The 20,492-nt window shown below is 47.8% G+C and overlaps 1 protein-coding gene across 5 annotated transcripts in view; it reads right to left on the bottom strand.

Annotated features, from left to right (window-relative positions):
* DDX11 (DEAD/H-box helicase 11) overlaps positions 1-20,492 on the bottom strand; it is a 249,208-nt gene that overhangs the window by 192,867 nt on the left and 35,849 nt on the right. For all 5 annotated transcript variants that reach the window (XM_033952044.1, XM_033952040.1, XM_033952045.1 and 2 more), the window contains exons 5-6: positions 14,518-14,672; positions 6,708-6,753 (exon numbers count right to left, since the gene is read on the bottom strand). In XM_033952044.1, coding sequence (XP_033807935.1) covers positions 6,708-6,753; positions 14,518-14,672 — 201 coding nt within the window. The remainder of the gene's footprint in view (positions 1-6,707; positions 6,754-14,517; positions 14,673-20,492) is intronic.

Below are 20,492 nucleotides of genomic sequence, written 5' to 3'. Positions count from 1 at the left end.
CATATAATTCATAGGAGACCAATGTGCTCCTTTCAGAAGGAGTGTGTAAAATAAATAATGAGAGTGCTAGGAGAAGGGTTTGAACACAAGCAGGACTCAGGGCAGAAGCTGAGGAAGGGGCCTGGAAGACCACTTTCAGGCTCTTTCCTCTTGCCCTGGTTGCTTCCCTCTGACATTAGCCATGGCTGAGCGTGATGTTGCCCCAACTAGCAGGCAGATTCTGGGTCATATTGGAATAAGGGTACAGTCAGGGCAGGATTAACCAATAGGACAAGTAGGCAGGTGCCTAGGGCCCGAAATGGTCAGGGGGGCCCGATGAAGGAGGGCATCAACATTGTTTTTTCCAAACGGCGATGGGCCCCTCCAGCACCGATTAGCAATGCGGGCCCCCCCCAATCAGCAACGCGGACCCCCACCCCGATCGGCAACGCGGCCCCCCCCATTGACGGAAAGTAAGACAAACAAGCAACACGGGTAAGAAAGGCAATGGGAACTGTAATTGTGCAAGTGGTGCTCGCTTGCCCAAAGCTTCCCTCTGACGCAGCTTCCTGTTTCCGCCTGGGCACATGGTGGGGTGGGGCAGGGCAGGGGGCCCAGTGTACTTGTGTGCCTAGGGGCCTTTGACAAATTAATCCTGCCCTGGGTACAATATTACCTAACAAAGTTAGGAACTGGCTGGTAAAGGCTAATCACAAATCTATTAAGTAGGCCCAATGTCACCGACATGAGACTGGGATACATGAAATCATCTCATGACCCCCTGCCTTAAAATGTCACTCTTAAGCAAGGTGCCGTTTTCTTCTATCCAGAGAAATCACAGTTACTTACCGTAACAGGTGTTATCCAGGGACAGCAGGCAGATATTCTTGACTGATGGGTGACGGCACCGACGGAGCCCTGGTACGGACAATTTTAGAGTGATTGCACTCTAAGAACTTGGAAAGTTCTAGCAGGCCGCACCGCGCACGCGCGAGTGCCTTCCCGCCCGATGGAGGCGCGTGGTCCCCAGTTAGGATAAGCCAGCTAAGAAGCCAACCCGGGGAGGTGGGTGGGACGCAAGAATATCTGCCTGCTGTCCCTGGATAACACCTGTTACGGTAAGTAACTGTACTTTATCCTAGGACAAGCAGGCAGCATATTCTTGACTGATGGGATGGAGGGAAGGTTGGCCATTAGGAAAATAAATTTTGCAAAACAGACTGGCCGAAGTGTCCATCCCGTCTGGAGAAAGCATCCAGACAATAATGAGATGTGAAAGTATGAACTGAGGACCAAGTAGCAGCCTTGCAGATTTCCTCAATAGGAGTGGAACGGAGGAAAGCTACAGATGCTGCCATAGCTCGAACTCTATGGGCCGTGACAGAACCTTCCAGTGTCAGTCCGGACTGAGCATAACAGAATAAAATGCACGCTGCAAGCCAATTTGACAACGTACGTTTAGAAACGGGATGTCCCAATTTATTCGGATCAAAGGACAGAAAGAGTTGGGGAGTTGATCTGTGAGGCTTAGTACGCTCTAAATAGTAAGCTAAAGCCCGCTTACAGTCCAAAGTATGTAAAGCCTGTTCTCCAGGAAGAGAATGAGGTTTCGGGAAGAATACAGGCAGGACAATCGATTGGTTGAGATGAAATTCCGAGACAACCTTAGGGAGAAACTTTGGATGTGTACGCAGAACCACCTTGTCAAGATGAAAGACTGTAAAAGGTGGATCAGCAACTAGTGCATGCAACTCACTGACCCTCCTGGCAGAAGTGAGAGCAATAAGAAAGACCACTTTCCAAGTGAGAAACTTGAAAGGAGCTGTAGCCAAAGGTTCAAACGGAGGCTTCATTAAGGCGGAAAGAACCACATTGAGATCCCAGACTACAGGAGGGGGTTTAAGAGGTGGTTTCACATTGAAAAGACCCCGCATGAATCTGGAAACCAAAGGATGAGCTGAGAGAAGTTTCCCATGAACTGGCTCATGAAAAGCAGCAATAGCACTTAGGTGGACTCTGATGGAAGTAGACTTGAGACCAGAGTCAGACAAGGAAAGAAGATAATCTAACAAGGTCTCCACTGCAAGCGAAGTGGGATCATGATGATGAAGAAGACACCAGGAAGAAAACCGGGTCCACTTCTGTTGGTAGCATTGAAGAGTGGCCGGTTTCCTGGAAGCATCCAGAATAGAACGAACAGGCTGAGACAGAAGAGAATAAGCTGAGGTCAGCCCGAGAGATACCAAGCTGTCAGGTGCAGAGACTGGAGGTTGGGATGCAGAAGGGTCTGCTGATGCTGGGTAAGCAGAGAAGGAAACAGTGGAAGAAGAATGGGCTCCCTGGAACTGAGTTGAAGTAGAAGGGAGAACCAATGTTGCCTGGGCCACCGTGGAGCGATGAGAATCATGGTGGCTTGTTCCCTCTTGAGCTTGAACAAGGTTCATAACATGAGAGGCAGAGGAGGGAAAGCATACAGGAACAGATTGGACCAATCCAGGAGAAATGCATCCGCTGCCAAACGGCGAGGAGAGTAGAGTCTGGAGCAGAAGTGGGACAGCTGATGATTGTGAGGAGCTGCAAAGAGGTCTATCTGAGGAGTGCCCCATTGAGCGAAAATGGACTGGAAAGTCAAAGGATCGAGAGTCCATTCGTGGGGCTGGAGAATTCTGCTGAGATTGTCTGCTAAGGAATTCTGCTCTCCCTGAATGTAGACAGCCTTCAGGAATAATTGGTGATCTGTCGCCCAAGACCAAATCTTTTGGGCCTCCTGACACAAGAGGCGAGAGCCTGTCCCACCCTGTTTGTTGATGTAGTACATTGCAACTTGATTGTCTGTGTAAAGTAGTAAAACTTGAGGAAAGAGAAGATGTTGGAAAGCCTTGAGGGCATAAAATATCGCCCGGAGTTCCAGGAAATTGATGTGATGTTTCTTTTCCTGAGCCGTCCAAAGACCCTGAGTTTGAAACTCGTTCAAGTGAGCCCCCCAGGCATAAGGGGAGGCGTAGGTGGTGATGACTAGTTGATGAGGAGGTAGATGGAACAGAAGACCTCTGGAGAGATTGTAAGATATCAACCACCATTGTAGAGATTGACGAAGAGATGATGTCACAAATATGTGTCGTGAGCAAGGATCCATCGCTTGGGACCACTGGGTAGCTAGGGTCCACTGAGGAGTGCGCAGGTGAAGACATGCGAAGGGGGTGACATGAACTGTCGAGGCCATGTGACCCAAGAGTATCATCATTTGCTTGGCAGAGATGGAGCGTTGTGGAAGCACCTGCTGACATAGATATTGAAGAGTCTGAAGACGGTTGGACGGCAGGAACGATCTCATGAGGACTGTGTCCAGGACCGCTCCTATGAACTGAAGTCTCTAAATAGGGATGAGATGTGATTTGGATAGATTGATCTCGAATCCCAGAAGTTGGAGAAAAAGGATGGTCTGGTTGGTGGCAAGTAGCACTGCCTGAGAGGAAGTGGCTTTGATTAACCAGTCGTCCAGGTAAGGGAAGACCTGATGATGATGAGAGCGGAGAAAAGCGGCCACCACAATGAGACATTTGGTGAACACCCTGGGAGAGGAGGCAAAACCGAAGGGTAACACCTTGTACTGGTAATGACAGTGATTGATCATGAAGCGGAGGTACTGTCTGGAGGCCAGATTGACCGGAATGTGAGTGTATGCCTTTTTGAGATCGAGGGAGCATAGCCAGTCGCCCTGATTGAGAAGAGGGTAAAGAGTGGCCAGAGAAAGCATTTTGAATTTTTCTTTGACCAAGCATTTGTTGAGATCACGAAGATCTAATATGGGTCTGAGATCTCCTGTTTTTTTGGGAACCAGAAAATAACGGGAGTAGAATCCCTGCTCCTTCTGATCTAGAGGAACTTCCTCTATGGCGTTCAGAAGAAGGAGGGAATGGACCTCTTGAAGAAGGAGGGAGGACTGAGGAGTGTTCAAAGCAGACTCTTTGGCGGACTTTGGGCAGGAAGAGTCTGAAAGTTGAGAGAATAGCCGTGGCGGATGATGCTGAGAACCCACTGGTCCAAAGTGATGATCTCCCAACGGCTGATGTACAGAGAAAGACATCCTCCTATGGGTTGAGGCAGATGGGCGGATGGTAGAATATTGGCTATGCCCTGGAGAATGAAGTCAAAAGGGTTGAGTAGACTTCTGCTGTGGAGGAGGTTTCACCTGTTGCTGCTGCTGCGCACGAGGTGGTTGACGTTGTTGCTGACGCTGGCGTCTAGGTTGCTGAGGAACCGATGGTAAGGGTCTAGCAACATAACGGCGTTGATAGGCTGATTGCTGCCGAAAAGGTCGGGCAGGTGGAGTCTTCTTCTTGGTTTTGAGAAGAGTGTCCCAGCGAGTCTCATGTGCCGACAATTTTTGTGTGGTGGAGTCAAGAGAGTCACCAAAAAGATCCCCTAGGCACGGAGCATTAGCTAGGCGATCTTGATGGTTGATATCAAGCTCTGATACTCTCAGCCAAGCCAGACGACGCATGGCAACAGACATGGCCGTGGCTCTTGAGGTAAGTTCAAATGTGTCATAGATAGAACGTACCATGAACTTCCGAAGCTGGAGAAGGGAGGAAGAACAATGACGAAAAGCAGATCTCTTGCGGTCAGGTAGGTATTTCTCAAAAGAATCTAAATTCTGAATGAGGTGCTTCAAATAAAAAGAGAAATGAAAGGCATAATTACCAGATCGATTTGCCAACATAGCATTTTGATATAACCTTTTTCCAAATTTGTCCATGGCCTTCCCTTCTCTGCCAGGAGGAACTGAGGCGTACACACTAGCTCCCGCAGACTTTTTGAGAGTAGATTCCACCAATAAAGATTCGTGCGGGAGCTGGGGTTTATCAAACCCAGGGATGGGGATGACTTTGTACAAGGAGTCTAACTTACGAGGAGCCCCTGAAATAGTCAAAGGAGTTTCTAGATTTTTATAGAAAGTCTCCCTTAAAATATCATGGAGGGGCAACTTCAGAAATTCCCGTGGAGGCTGGTCGAAGTCCAATGCATCAAGGAACGCTTTGGATTTTTTGGACTCAGCCTCCAAGGGAATTGAAAGAGACTCACACATCTCCTTCAGAAAAGTCATGAAGGAGGAATTGTCTGGTTTAGAGGATGGTTCTTGAATAGAAGGATCCTCCTCACCAGAGGAACACTCATCCTCAGAGAGTAATGGCTCTTCAGAGTCGTCCCAGAGGTCAGGATCCCTGATTTGAAAACTTCGATCCCGGGAATCAGGTGTCGAGGGCTCAAGGTGTCGGGATTTACGCACCGACTTACCCGACCGCAAAGAAGCGGTACCGGGAGAGGTTAAAGGCTGCAATGGTGCTGAAGTTTGGACAGCCTGATGAAGAGCTCTCGGTTCCGGTGCCAGTACCGGCATGGAAGTCGAGGAAGCCGAATGGACCGGTACCGACAAAGTTGAAGCGGACAATAGGGGCTACTCCACCGTCGGTACCGGTGGCTCAGACCGGACCGGGACCGGAAGGTTCGGTGCCAAGAGAGCAGGGAGGAGTTGCTGCAACTGCTCTTTAAGCTGCACCTGGAGGACGGCTGCAATTCGCTCGTCCAGCGAAGGCACCGGTACAGCTTTCTTTTTCTGCGGTACCTGTGGTGCCGCTCGACGCCCAGAGGATGAGGAGGCCGATGACGATGCACTCACCTCTATGGGGGCGGAGCGTTTGCGCGGGCGCCTCATGGTCGGCAGGACTGGACTCGCTGCCACAGCGACCGGAGGGTGCTCGAGCGGGGAAGGCTTCTTAGCCGGCTTACCTGACTGGTGCGACGCCGGCGTGGTGTCTTATATATGAGATTAATAGCAGTATTTTGGTTGAGTTGTAGTCTGCAAGTTTCTCTTTGTGTTATGCCATGATATAAAGAATTGCAGTAGTTGATGTGAAAAATGATGAGTGAGTGAAACAGAATCTGAACAGAGGAAGAATTAAGAAGAAATGTTATAGAACTTATTAATCTCAGTTTGTAGAAACAACCTGGACTGCTGGTCTTCTGACTGCCCCTCTGGCCCGACACCCTGGCCGGAAACCTCTGCCACCTTCAGGGCACACTGCGCACACGACCAGGCGGAGGAACATAGTCGACCCCATTCCTGGACACAGCTCCACGAAGCCATACAGCCTGCACTCAAACCCACTAGCAGACAAACCTGGGTGAGCCAGTTTCTAAGGTAATGGTCCCTAAGCCCTCATCTGAAGTGCAGGCTTCCAGGAGAAGCACTGCCAAGCAGCCAACCTCCTGGAAGCAGACTTTACCCGCAAAGTCTGCAATCTGCCGCACCCAAAGCTGTCCCCGCGGGGAACCTCTGCAGCACAAGGACAGAAGAAAAAAAATTAAACACGAGCAGAAAAGACTGGTTGTCTCGCTTGTAGGAATGCAACTGGAGACCAGAGGGCAGTCCTGAGGTAAGAGGGAAGGATTTAAAAGTATGTAAATGAGGCTTCCTACAAGCAGTCTCGCAACATGGGATGCATAATCCACTTGTCCAGGAATAGAGTGGGATTGTACAAGAAGTGCTGTTTATTATTAGGTTTCCATTATATGTTTATCCCATCCCTCATTCTCAGTTACCTTATAAACCTTGATGTTTTATGATGAGCTAATGTGTTTCTAATTCATAGTAAAAAGCCCCCTATGCACCTTTCAAGTCAGCCCACTTTCATTCTACATTCTTGCTAAGGAGGATTTCATCTCACCTTCGTTACATGTTCTTCCTCCAAATCTTCCATGTCCTCTTCCAACCTGTGATAGACCAATAATATATCACTGAAATGTGTATCTAGCTGTGATAAGTGAACCACCAGAAACAGTTCACTGATGATAAAGTAGCAAGTCAGAAATTCAAAAGGAACTATAAAGAAAGCACCAGAGGAAAAAGAGTAACAAAGAAAAAGAGAGGCAAAAAGTGCCTTAAGAAAAAGAGGAACTAAGAACAAGAGGCTCCTGGGAATTTTACTCCCAATCTTGGAGTATATTTGACTTAAAGCCAGTCAGGAGTAAGGAAAGAACTGCAGAGAAATATGGCACTGACTGAGGCATTAAGGTGAGATTAATAAAAGATTTAGGGGCCAATGTTCAAAGCTGGGGACTAAAGCCCACAATGCAAAACCCCATAACACAAAAGAGCAGAAAAATAACTAAATGATGCTCAAAGGAAATGTTATGTAAATAATATGTGCAATTAATTTGCACTAACAAACTAAAAGCAAGGGGAGGAACACGCCTGGCACATGCGCACAAGGGTTTTACAGCAAGTATGGCTCTTGTGCATGTGTCCAGACAAAACCAGAAGTGCAAACACACATTGGCACTGTCCTTCTGGTGCTTTTACATAAGAGCCTTTCAAAATTGTTTACACTTACAATCTTTAGAAAAGTTCATACAGGAGAATCTTGGTTATCCGGCACCTATGGGGATTGGTGGATACCGGATAACTGTTTTTCTGGTCCTGAGCCTCAAAGCCCTCCTCCTTCCCTCCCCGAAGTGGCAGAAGCAGTCAGCAGTCCTGAGCCATAAACTTCCTCGCTCCTTCTCTCTCTGCCTTACCTGAAGTGCAGCGGTCAGCAAGAGGCAGCTTCAAAACAGGCTGCTCATGGACAGCCCTCGCAGGGCCTTTCCTTTGATTTGTCAAAGTGACGCATCAGAGTAAAAGCCCTGCCGGGGCTGGCCGCAAACAGCCTGTGCCTCCTGCTGACCACTGTGCTTCGGGTAAGGGAGGGAGGAAGTTTGCGGACCAGGACTGCCGCCTGCTACTTCGGTGCTTGAAGGTGGGAGGAGGTCTTTGCGGTTCAGGACCACTGCCATGCTGGTGCTTTGGGGAGGGGGGTTTGTAGCTGCTTCTGGGCTTGAGCAAGGGATGATTTGTGGCTCAGAATGCTGCTGCTGGTTCTTCGGGGAACATTTTATTTCCACCAGCAATTTTGCTGGTTATGTAAGAGTCCCGGACAATGTTCCCTCTAAGCTGAGCGCATGAGCGATCGCTCACTATTTTCAGTGGCGTCTCTCATACTTTTTCTCGTGTTGCTCAACCGAGCGCGGGCGGAGGTGAGAGGAAGTGGTGGCGGTCTGCCCTGCTCGTGCAGGACCGGCGAGATCAACATCAACAATTTCCTGCTGGTCCATGCAGGACCGGCAAGATCGACGAGCTGTAGTTCGCGCAGTCCGACAGTGTGCTCTCTCCCCTCCCAGCGGCTCTCCTTACTTACAAGATCAGCGATTCAGGAAGGAAGCCTTGGGGCTTTTGCTGAGTCGCAGCCGTCTCTGATGATGCAACTTCTGCTTCCCAACAAAGGACCCAAGGCTGCTTTCCTGAATCGCTGGGCTGGCAAGTAAGGAAAGTTGCTGGGAGGGGAGAAAGCCACTGTTAGAGGCTGGGAAGCTATTGGGCATGGTGAGAAAAAAGGGACAGCTGCTACTGGAACTGGAGAGGGATAAGGAGAGATGCTGCTGGGAGGGGAGGAGGGAAAGGAGTCTGGGAAGCTGCTGGGCAAGGGGAAAAAGGGACAGCTGCTACTGGACCTGGAGAGGGATAAGGAGAGATGCAGCTTGGAGGGGAGGAGGGATAGGGAAGGGAAGAGAGTTACTGCTGGACAGGGGGAAGAGGGAAGGGAGAAGAAAAAAGGAAGGAAACAGCTGGCAGGGAGATTACAGAAGGGGAAGGGGAGAGACAGGAATGAAATGGGAAGGGGAGTCAGCAGAGAAATTGAGAGGGACAAAGATGTTAGATCTGGTGTAGGAGAGATAAAAATGAAGAGAACAGTGAATCTGGAATGAATCATGTAAAAACGAGAGAGGGGCATAGCCTGGATGGAAAGGGGAGAGGGGCATAGAAAGAAGACAAATACCATATGGCAGGGGGAGAGGTCAGACAGTAGATGGAAGGGGCAGATGCTGGATTGAAGAGACAGAGAAGGCAGACGCTGGAAGGAAGAGAGTGAAAGAAGATGAAAGCAGAAACCAGAGACAACAAAAGGTAGAAATAAATAATTTTATTTCTATTTTGTGATTTGAATATATCAGATTTGAAATATATATTCTCCTAGAGCTGGTGTTAGACATAACTTGGGGACTGCAAAGTCCAGGCAGTGGCTTAGGGCTCTCTCTGACCAGGGGGGCAGTTGCCCTAGTTGCACTCCCCTAACCCTATTCCTGCTATGTGTGACTGCGGTATTCTGTTAGCATGATATTTCTGTGTAGCATTCTGTAATAATTTGGCTTATTCAGTTTTCTTGATAGTAGAGGGGATATATGTGAAGGGGAGGGGAGACAAGGGTTTTGTTGATCCTTGCTCTGTATTATTTGAATCTATAAAATGACAATTGTACAGAATATTGTTTCTTTTAATACTTTAATAAAATACATTCAGTATAAAATCATAACTGAGGCTTGTGCGTATGGGATCAGATGGTTTGCGAGGACCGAGCTCACAGAGATGGGACGGAAACGGGTTTTTGGAAAACTGAAAAGAATCAAAGAGAATATTTGTGAAGATTGAAGAACTGATATTACGTAATTAAAAAAACTTTAAGTAAATTGTTTTTCTTCTAAGTTTTGAGTATTTAACCCTCCCACAATCTCACGGGCACTCGTCCTCCACTCCTGCTCATAAATTTGTGGAGTATGTAACTTGTCGCTCATGCATATTTTTGTCTGCCCCGGATGCACGCCCCAAGGGGTGCACAGCCAGCCACACTCCCTATTAAAGTTTCAAGTTTATTGACTTTTAATATATCGACCATCAACAAGTATCTGGCCGGTTTACAATAAAAATTTAAAAAAGATAAATATTTTAAAAAAATAATAAAAGTACACACCAAGGACATTCTGCCACTGCTGCCTTTCCTTAACCAGCAGCAGCGGCAGGAAACAGGGTGTCCTCAGGTGCTCACCGGCGTTGCTCAGCTTCTGGCCGGCTCCCCTGCTGAAAGCTGCGGGCGTCCGCTCCTCATGCAATCCGCGGCTGTGGCGGAAGCATTCTCTCTGATGTCACAACGTCAGAGAGAAGGCTTCCGACACAGCCGCAGATCGGTGAAGTGTAGATGCCCGCGGCTTTCAGCAGGGGAACCGGCCAAACATGTTGGGCAGGAAAGGGGGGAGGGGAGAAATGCTGCAAAGGCAAGGGAAGGGGGAGGGTAGAAATACTGTACAGGCAAGGGGGGAGAAATGCTGCAAAGGCAAGGGGGGGAGAAATGCTGCACAGGCTGCTGCACAGGGAAGGGGGGAGAAATGCTGCTGCTGCACAGGGAAGGGGGGAGAAATGCTGCTGCTGCACAGGGAAGGGGAGAGAGAAATGCTGATGCTGCACAGGGAAGGGGGAGAAATGCTGCTGCTGCACCACCCAATTGGAGAGAGAGAGGGAAGGAGGGAGAAGGAAGACAAGGGAGAGGAACCAGAGATGCCAAGTCCATGGGAGGGAGGGAAAGGAAAAAAGGAAAGGAGATACCAGTCCATGGAGGGGGAGGAAGAGATGCCATGGCATGAGGGAAGGGAAGGAGATAGATACCACACCATGGTGTGGAGTGGGAAGGAAGGAAGGAAAGGAGAAGAGAAAAGAGAGATGCCAAAGCATAGGGAGGGGGTGGAGACAGAAAATGGAGAGGGGGTGAAACTGAAATGAATCATGTGCAAATGAGAGAAGGGACCCCAGATATACAATTTATTGAAGGGACATAGAAAGAAGAAAGATGCCATATGGAAGAGAGAGAGGGTGGGCAGTAGATGGAAGGGGTAGAAAGAGAGGGCAGAAGCTGGGTGGAAGGGGCAAAGAGAGGGCAGATGTTGCATGGAAGGGAGAGAGGACAAATGCTGTATAGAAAGAAGAAAGCAAAGAGAAGATGATTAAAGCATAAACGACAAAAGGTAAAAAGATTTTTTTGTTGCTACACTTAGAATCAAGTAGTATTGTAACTGTATTGATAAAAGTTTATAAATAGGAAATGGAAATAAGGCAATTTTTTGGACTGAACTCCTTTCCTCAGGACAGGATACCATAACAGCAGTATACTATACTGTTCTGAAGAAAGATTTGGCCTCTGAAAGCTAATTGAAAAATGGATTAGTCCAATAAAACGGTATTTTCTTATTTCTCATTATTTGTTTTATTTTTATTTGTTAATTTGTAAAGTGGTGATTGTTATGATCAGTTTTTTCAAATTTACATCTACTGTCTTTATATTTTGCACAGTATTAGGGGACATGTGTCACTGTTTTTATGGTGTTGTGGTGTTGCATTGTATACAGAGTCTGGTTTCTTGGCAGTTCACTTTAAGTTTTGTCAACATATTTCTATTTTTAGTTTGTGATTTTGTGGTGTTGTGGTGTTGCATTGTATACAGAGTCTAGTTTCTTGGCAGTTCAGTTTAACTTTTTGTCAACATATTTCTATTTTTAGTTTGTGATTATTCCATATTGGGCGAGGGAGTATCTCTGTTCTGTGTGTATGAAAAGGACATAGTTTTCAGTTGGCATTGACTACAGGATCAACTGACTGTGCAGGATCTGGCTTGTTTAGTTTTACAAGGTATGTGTTAGTGTTCTAGTGCTCACTGCAGTGTTTAAGATGCTACCTTTTCCTAGGTACACTCTTGTGCGATATGTGGATTTTTACTAAAAATCATATTTTTGATATAGATGGGGGTGTCAAAAAATGATGGGCCCTGGGTTTCACATATGCTAGGTACGCCACTGCCGAGACTCTACTGTATTTAAGTACAGAAAACCAGACACTAATGTGTGTTTTTATTTCTGGTTTTGCTCAGACTCACACACGTTTTTGTTTCTCACTATCAGCATATACAGTTTCATGGCCTTCCTTCCACTTGCAAAAGAAGATAAAAACTGCAGTTTTATGTAAGAATTTGACAAGAAATCTTCTCCTGAAAAGCTTCTAAACTGCTCCCCAGCAGTAAAATTTTAGCATTATAGGCCATCGTCGTCATTCCTGCTAGCTGTCAGCATTTTTTGGTGGCCTAACCAATGTCAGCAACTTAATACATAAGAACATAAGCAATGCCTCTGCTGGGTCAGACCTGAGGTCTATCGTGCCCAGCAGTCCGCTCACGCGGCGGCCCAACAGGTCCAGGACCTGTGCAGTAATCCTCTATCTATACCCCTCTATCCCCTTTTCCAACAGGAAATTGTCCAATCCTTTCTTAAACCCCAGTACCGTACTCTGCCCTATTATGTCCTCTGGAAGCGCATTCCAGGTGTCCACCACCCGCTGAGTAAAGAAAAACTTCCTAGCATTTGTTTTGAATCTATCCCCTTCCAATTTTTCCGAATGCCCTCTTGTTCTTATATGTTTTGAAAATTTGAAGAATCTATCTCTCTCTACTTTCTCTATGCCCTTCATGATCTTGTAGGTCTCTATCATGTCTCCTCTGAGTCTCCGCTTTTCCAGGGAGAAGAGCTCCAGCCTCTCCAATCTTTCAGTGTATGAAAGGTTTTCCATGCCCTTAATCATTCGTGTCGCTCTCCTCTGGACCCTCTCAAGCATTGCCATATCCTTCTTAAGGTACGGTGACCAATACTGAACACAGTACTCCAGTTGCGGGCACACCATTGCTCGATACAACGGCAGGATGACTTCTTTTGTTCTGGTCGTAATACCATTTTTAATAATACCCAACATTCTGTTTGCCTTCTTCGCGGCTGCTGCGCATTGCGCCGTTGACTTCATTGTTGTATCCACCAGTACACCCAAATCTTTTTCAAGGTTACTTCCCTCTAATACTAATCCCCCATTTGGTAGCTGAACATCAGGTTCTTTCTCCCTATATGCATGACCTTGTATTTCCCTACATTGAATTTCATCTGCCATTTATTTGCCCATTCCTCCAGTTTGTTTAGGTCCCTTTGTAGGTCCTCACACTCTTCCGTAGTTCTAACCCTTCTACAGAGTTTAGTGTCATCCGCAAATTTTATAACTTCACATTTCGTCCCCGTTTCCTGGTCATTAATAAATACATTGAACAGCAGCGGTCCAAGTACAGACCCCTGCGGAACTCCGCTCGTGACTTTCCTCCAGCCCGAGTAGTGACCCTTCACTCCAACCCTCTGTCTCCTGCCTGCCAACCAGTGTTTGACCCATCTGTGTACGTCCCCTTCCACCCCGTGGTTCCACAGCTTCCTAAGCAGCCACTCATGGGGTACCTTGTCAAAGGCCTTTTGGAAGTCAAGGTAAATGAGTCTACAGGTTCCCCTCCGTCCAACTGGCTGTTTACCCCCTCAAAGAAGTGCAGTAAGTTTGTTTGGCACGATCTTCCCTTGCAGAAGCCATGTTGGCTCGCTTTCATCAGCCCATTTTTTTCGATGTGCTCACAGATGCTGTCCTTTATCAGTGCTTCTACCATCTTGCCTGGAACCGATGTCAAACTTACCGGCCTATAGTTTCCCGGGTCTCCCTTCGACCCCTTTTTAAAGATAGGTGTAACATTTGCTATCTTCCAGTCCTCCGGAATCTCTCCAGTTTTCAAGGATAGGTTGCAAACTCGTTGGAGTATTCCTGCTATCTCATTTCTTAGTTCTTTTAGTACCCTAGGGTGGATTCCGTCCGGGCCTGGTGATTTGTCGCTTTTCAATCTATCTATCTGTTGGAGGACATCCTCATGGCTCACCTCTATTGCCAACAGTTTTTCTTCTTGATCACTATGGAAGAGCACGTCGGGTTCCGGTACACTGGATGTGTCCTCGCTTGTGAAGACTGACGAGAAGAATTTGTTTAACCTGTCGGCTACCTCTTTTTGCTCCTTTATCACTCCCTTTTTGACTCCATCTCCATCATCCATTCATTACACTCATTAATATTTATTTCAATACATTTAAATACAATTTGTGGCCAGTTTTGAGCATTGGCCCCTTACTTAGGAAGAATAAAGTCTCTCTAGAATGGATGCTGACAATTATGCAGAGAGGAGACAAGTAAGGGCTAGTCCAGGGATCTCAAAGTCCCTCCCCAATGAATATGCATTGAAAGCAGTGCATGCACATAGATCTCATGCATATTCATTGGGGAAATCCTGAAAACCCGACTGGATTGCGGCCCTAAAGGAGGGACTTTGAGACACCTGGGCTAGTCAGAGCAAGATTATGAGTGGAAAGCTACCAATACAAACAGTTTTACTCCTGCACTAGAAAGCTTGGAGCTAGCAGTGTGATAGCACAAAAGGTCATTTAGGCTGCCACATAGTTTTTATGCCTACCTGTGTTTATATACTTGCTATACACAGGAACAAGATCCTTTATACAAAATCCTTGGGACCAGACATATTTAGAGCTTTTCAGTTTTTAGAATGGTAATGTTAAGTCAGAAAAAGTCACAACATAAGATCATAAAATTGCCACCAAATTGTTATCGACAGAGATAAACGCTTTTTTATATAGGTATTCTGTTTAAAATCAAGCCCTGTATTTGTTAAATCTCATATTTCTAACCTAACCTGAATTATAAACATTGTCTTTTTATGGAAATCCATCCCTTTCCAGAATTCCAACCCATCAACAGCTTACCTAGGACCCTTTTTCTTTTCTTCATCACTTTCATACTCTGCCAGGATCAGCTCCTCCTCATTGTAATCAAGTGAGTCTGGCATTTCTGGGCTCTCTGAGGATAACATGTGTTTACTAAGCTGTAGTAGATGCGCAACCTCGTCGTCATCAGCCCTCTGCAAGAACCACAGAAGTACAATGTAGACTATAGGCTCAGTTGGATACAGAAATAACTCAAAAAGATGAATAATTGAATCTAAAATCCTAAAACTCAAATTTCTAAGGCTCAGGTACAGGTCTGAAGGCAGTCAAAAGGGATGAGCAGATATCTCCTTAGCATAACACATAGGAGATTATCTTCAATCTTTTCCTCTCAAAATAGTCAACAGCTGCACACCAAGAATATCAAATCAGCAGAACAGGAAACTGTCATATCCAGAAGAGTAACAAAGCATTTCTCAGCATTCACAAAACCTCTTGGCCCATCCCGTGTCCTAGGTTGCTCATGCTTACTGTTACTTCAGACAGTACTCAATCTGCAGCCATCTCCTTCCTCTGTCATTGCCACAACCCTCTGTGTCTGTCCCAAGCACGCTTGAATTCTGTCACCTGGCAGTATGACAGGACAGTATGCTGGAACTTTCTGAAACACAATAGGACAGCAGGGAAAGATTGTCTATTTAGCTTGCCCTTCCTATTGAAGTGTCCCAGATTTTACTTAGTCATTAGTATTTGTTTGCTTTCCCAATGTTAAGAATCCTGTGTTTGTACCGTGTTTTTCTGCATCTACTACTTCCACTAAGAGATTCTCATCTAATTTATGAAGATAAATTTCTTAAGTATTCCTGAGTTTCTCCCTTGTACACTCATAACATGATTTTTAGTTATTTTCTATTAAAATGTTTGTTGCTCTTTTCTTTCATAAGTTAAAAATGTTTGTCTCTTGTTCATTATTTATACATTTGTGGTTATTTGAATATGTTTATCATAACCCTCTCTCCTTCAGGAGAGGCATATTATATTTCACCTCATAGGACATATGATCTAGATCAGGGGTGCCCAATAGGTCGATCGCAATCGACCGGTAGATCGCCAGGGCAAAGTGAATCGATCAGACTCACTTTGCCTTGGCGATCTACCGGGCCGATCAGCCTTCTTCTCCCCGACGTCAATTTTGCCGTCGGAGAGGAAGTTCGGGCCAGCCAATCGCTGCCTGGCTGGGCGGAACTTCCTCTCCGACGGCAGAATTGACGTCAGGGAGAGGCATTCTGGTCAGCCCAATGCAGGGAAGCAGAGAGAGCTTGGTACGGCGGCGGTGGCGGCTTTGGGGCCTGTTACCTGATGGCAGAGGCGGCGGCGGCTTGGTAGATGCGCCTGCCAAATCTGTCCATGGTTTTGCCCTCCCGGCCAGGAGTAGTGGAGGCATAGACCTGGGAGGGATGAGACCGCTTCAAGGAGGATTCCACCAAGAGGAAGAGAGCTGCGCCCCGTCGAAGCCTTTATGGTGCACCGTGCGGTACCTTGCATCCAACTTCCCTGGGACCGCAGGGATAGAGTACGGAGTCTCGAAGCATCTCATGAAAGTCTGGTCCAGAAGCTTATGGAGAGGCAGACAGAGAGACTCAGCAGGAGGTTGAGGAAGATGCATCGTCTCCAAATACTCTTTAGAAAACTTGGAACCCGAATCCCAGGGTGACATCCAGATCCACTGCCATCTGCCTCAGGAAGGACGAGAAGGACAACTGGTCAGCTAGGGCCGGGCCTCGAGACGGACTCGAAGAAGATGATGCGGCCTGGTCCGCTGAGGCCGAAGACCGGCAGGGAGAGAACGAACATAGTTCCGGCATAGGAGGAGGAGGAGAGTAATTCGGTGAAAACTCCCGAAAAGGCTGCTTACGACGAGGCGAGGCATGCCTCGATGAATGTCTCGAGCGACGACCCGAACTGTGTCAAGAAGCAGGCCTCGAGCGTCGAGGCGAGCGAAGCCCAGATGAGGCAGCCATCGAGTAGATGGGGCTGGAGGCTGTGGATCGAAGCAGGGGAGGCTGAGACGAAGCCCCGCAAGGCACTCCCCAAGGCTCGAGCTCGGCATCAAGGAGGCAGGTTCCGTTCCAGTCAAGGTGGGTGAGCCATGCATCGAGGGTATCGGCTCCAAAGGAAGCATGGGAAAAGACTCTGCTCCTTGCGAAGCATGCCCCGAAGCCAGACCAGACACTCGCCGAGACTCTGCTCCCAGCAGCGAGAGTGTGCTTCGAGGAGGCACCGGAGGCGGCTCAACCTCGCGTTAGGCTTCCGCGTGCCTAGGCTGGATTTGGGAGAGAAGCGTCGGCCCAATCTTAGTAAAGAGCTTGACAAATCGCTTCTCCATCATGGCATGGAACGAAGCCGGCAAAGAGGGATCCGCATCCGCAATGGGTCCTCCTGCACGGACTTCGCTTACTCAGCCGCCAAGGGGCTTGGGCTTAGAAGCCTTGGGCACCTTGAGCACCACTGGAGGAATGGGAGGCTGCATTACCTGACCTGAGGAGACAACGGAAGGCACCGCAGCAGGCGTCGGAGTCGAAGCCGGCACGAACGAGGCAGGCTTGAGCAGACTCGAGGCCGAAGAGTTCAAAGCAGAAGCCGAAGGCGCGGCGCTCTGCAATGAGGGCAGCTCCAGCGACGCCTCCATGCTGAACAGCGACTCCCACAAGATTCAACGACGCTTGAAAGCATGTGCTGTAAGCGTGGAGCAAGGCCGGCACGATTTCGGAAGGTGTTGAGGCCCGAGACACTGAATACAGCGTCGATGAGGGTCTGTCAACGAAATCGCGCGCTGGCACTTGACACACTTTTTAAAACCGGTGACAGGCCCGGACATAGGCCGAAAAAGCCCCACCGCGAGGCCGCAGCTACGCGGCCTGCCCAGTTGAACGAATGAAATTTTTTTTTTTTTTTTTGAAAAACAAGAAAACGCAACGTGAACCAACGATAATGAGCAAATAAAACCCAAAACCGCGGACACAGAAGGCACAAGTGAAGGGACTGAGGAGACGCACCCGGTATATCGGGCGGGAAGGCACTCGCGCATCGAAACTTCTAAAGTTTCTACAAGCAAGTATGCTAGTGAGATGTCCGCATCGGGGCTCCGTTGGATGACATCACCCACTAGTGAGAATACCTGCCTGCTTGTCCTGGGATAATTAAAAATATGCGGCGGTGGCAGCAGGGGGGGGTTAAAAATATGCTGCGGCAGGGGGGTTTAAAAGTTGCAGCAGCAGCGGGCTTAATTTGTATCTTCGCTTCATAAGATGCACTTACATTTCCACCCCCTTTTTGGGGGTGGAAAAAGTGCGTCTTATGGAGCGAAAAATACAGTAGTTATGTGCATCTGACACAGGGGAGGAATCTGTGCTGTGAAAATGGCTGTGAATAGTTTGTTAACAGTTTATGAGAAGTTTCAGAATACTAGATGCCCATTAGGGCAAAGGAGATTGACTTGGAGCTTAAAAGCAGGGTTGTTAGATTCACTGTTTTTTTATTCTTTCAAGAAACTAATCTGGGGTGAGGTAGAAGATTTTGTTGATTTGATGCCATTGACAACCTCACCACTAGAACCATTTCCTGCTAATTCACTACTAGCATTGTATTAGGGCTCTGGGTCAAATGATTAATGATTCTTTGTTAGGTGAACATTTTTCCTTCTCCATCAAAGATAGCAGCTGTTAGCTTGCTAGTGGAGAAATCAAATCTAGATAGCAATGGGCCAGAGAATTATCAGCCCGTATAAAATTTGCAGTTTCTTGGAAAACTGATTGACATAGGGGTTCTGTTTCAACTACTGGATTTTGGATAACTGTTAGGCTTTCTGGTATTTTGGATAACTGTTAGGCTTTCTCCATTCTTACAGAAAATGTGCTGATGATGACCAAGAATGGCTTACAGCTATGGCTGAATAGGGAGACTTCAGAGTTGGCAATATTGATTTTAAAAGCCACCTTTGATATGACAGACTTTGATATTACGTTATGGCAATTACAAACAATGGAGATATGCAGCGTAGTTCTGACAGGAAGGTAAGAACTTTGTTGAAAAGATATCCTCTTTATTGCAGGGTGCACAGGATGTCTTACTGTCCCCACTGTTTATTTATTTGCATACTGATGTGTATATTCATTTGGATTTATTTAAAAGACTTGTATCCCCCAATACCCTACAATCTGAGGAGGGTGCACATTCAGCTAACATATCAACATAAGCTCAAGATAAGGGGAAAGGAAATGGAACTTGTATTCCGCCCTTTTGTGCTTACACATTCAAAGCGGTTTACATATGTATAGGTACTTATTTAGGGTCAAATTCTATAAATGGCACCCCAATTGTAGGCAGCGGAAGGCATCCTACTACTGTCTAACCAGCCAATCAGGACGTACATTGCAGGTATCTTCGTAAGTCTAGGGAGGCGTGTAGGGCCACCTAAGAACATCCAAGGCTAGGCGTGAGCATGGTTTTGCCCGGAAGTGGCTTTAGATGGCCTTTGGTGTCTCCCTAGGGCCGCAACAGGCACCTGAAATATAGGCCAGCAAAATGCTGGCCTACATTTCAAATAGATGCAATTGCTGAACTGATCAAGGCAAGGGAATTTCCCAGCTGCAATTAGTTTAGCAGCACGGAACCCATCCCCCCCACGAAGACTACCGGCAGGAGGGATGCAAAGACTACCGGCAGGAGAGATGCCCATTTCCTCCTGCCGGAACCCCTGAATGTCCGCAGCAGGAGACGTGACCAATTCCTCCTGCACCACCTCCCAAGACATCCCTCAGCAGGAGGGATGCCCAGTACGTCCTGCTGCCACACCCCAAGATATTCCCCAGCAGGTGGGATGCCCACTCCCTCCTGCCAGAAACACCCACCCCCCGAGTCATCCCCCTGCAGGAGGGATGCCCTGTCCTTCCTGCCAGAACCCCCTTCCCATAATCATCGGCAGGAGGGATGCCCAGTCCCTACTGCTGGAACACCCCTGACCCCCCCCCCCAAAAGCTCACCTGGACCCAACAGTACCTTAAGCTGGCCAGCAGGAGGGATGCTTCTTCTCTCCGGTCAGCAGGCCCACCTCCACTGAATGGTTGGCCTGCCCCTTCCTGGTGCATTATGGACTGCACCAGGAAGGGGCCTAAGACTCTGATTGGCCCAGGCATTTAAGGCCCCTACCATAGGAGGTACCTGGGCCAATCGGAATCATTCTAGGATGCGCTGGGAGTGGCCTAAAATTCAGATTGGTCAGCTCCCTTAGGCCACCTCCTATGGGTGTGGCCTAAGGGATCTTTGGGAGGGGGGGTTCCTGCAAGAGGGACTGGGCACCCCTCCTGCCAATGATCTTAGGGAGGTGGGGGGCCACGACAGAAGGGACTGGGCAGCCCTCCTGCCAATGATCTTAGGGGGATGAGGGGTTCTGACAGGAGGGACTGGGCATCCCTCCTGCCAAAGGATGTCTTGGGTGGTGGTGGCAGAAGAGACTGGGCATCCCTCCTGTTGGTAGTCTTCGCAAGGGGGACAGGTTCCCTGCCGCTAAACTAATCGAAGAAGGGAGATTCCCTTGCCACGATCAGCTCATCGTCAACCCAATTTTCTAACTGGCGCCTGTGACATGGACGCCAATTAGAGAATCGTGGTGTTAGGCAGGCTTAGGCGTCTGTCCGTGATGACAAATGCGATTCTATTTAGGGCGCTCGTGTGTGATTCCCAAAAGCCACTTAGGCAGCTTCTGAGACCGGGCATCCTATACAGAATCCAGCCCATGGAGGATTAAGTGACTTGCCCAGGATCACAAGGAGCAGCATTAGGATTCAATCCCACAACCTCAGGGTGCTGAGGCAGCAGCTCTACCACTAAGCCACCACTCTTCACTTAAGGTACGTTACACTCATTTACATTAGGGATCCCCCTGTCCTCAAAGTGCCTATAATCTAATTTTGTATCTTAGCTAAAGGAGAGTTAAGTGACTTGTCCAAGATCAC

The sequence above is a fragment of the Geotrypetes seraphini genome, chromosome 7, assembly GCF_902459505.1.
Source record: "Geotrypetes seraphini chromosome 7, aGeoSer1.1, whole genome shotgun sequence".
Classification (NCBI taxonomy): domain Eukaryota; kingdom Metazoa; phylum Chordata; class Amphibia; order Gymnophiona; family Dermophiidae; genus Geotrypetes; species Geotrypetes seraphini.
The sequence above is the reverse complement of the archived record's forward strand: the minus strand, read 5'-3'. Positions and strand labels throughout refer to the sequence as shown.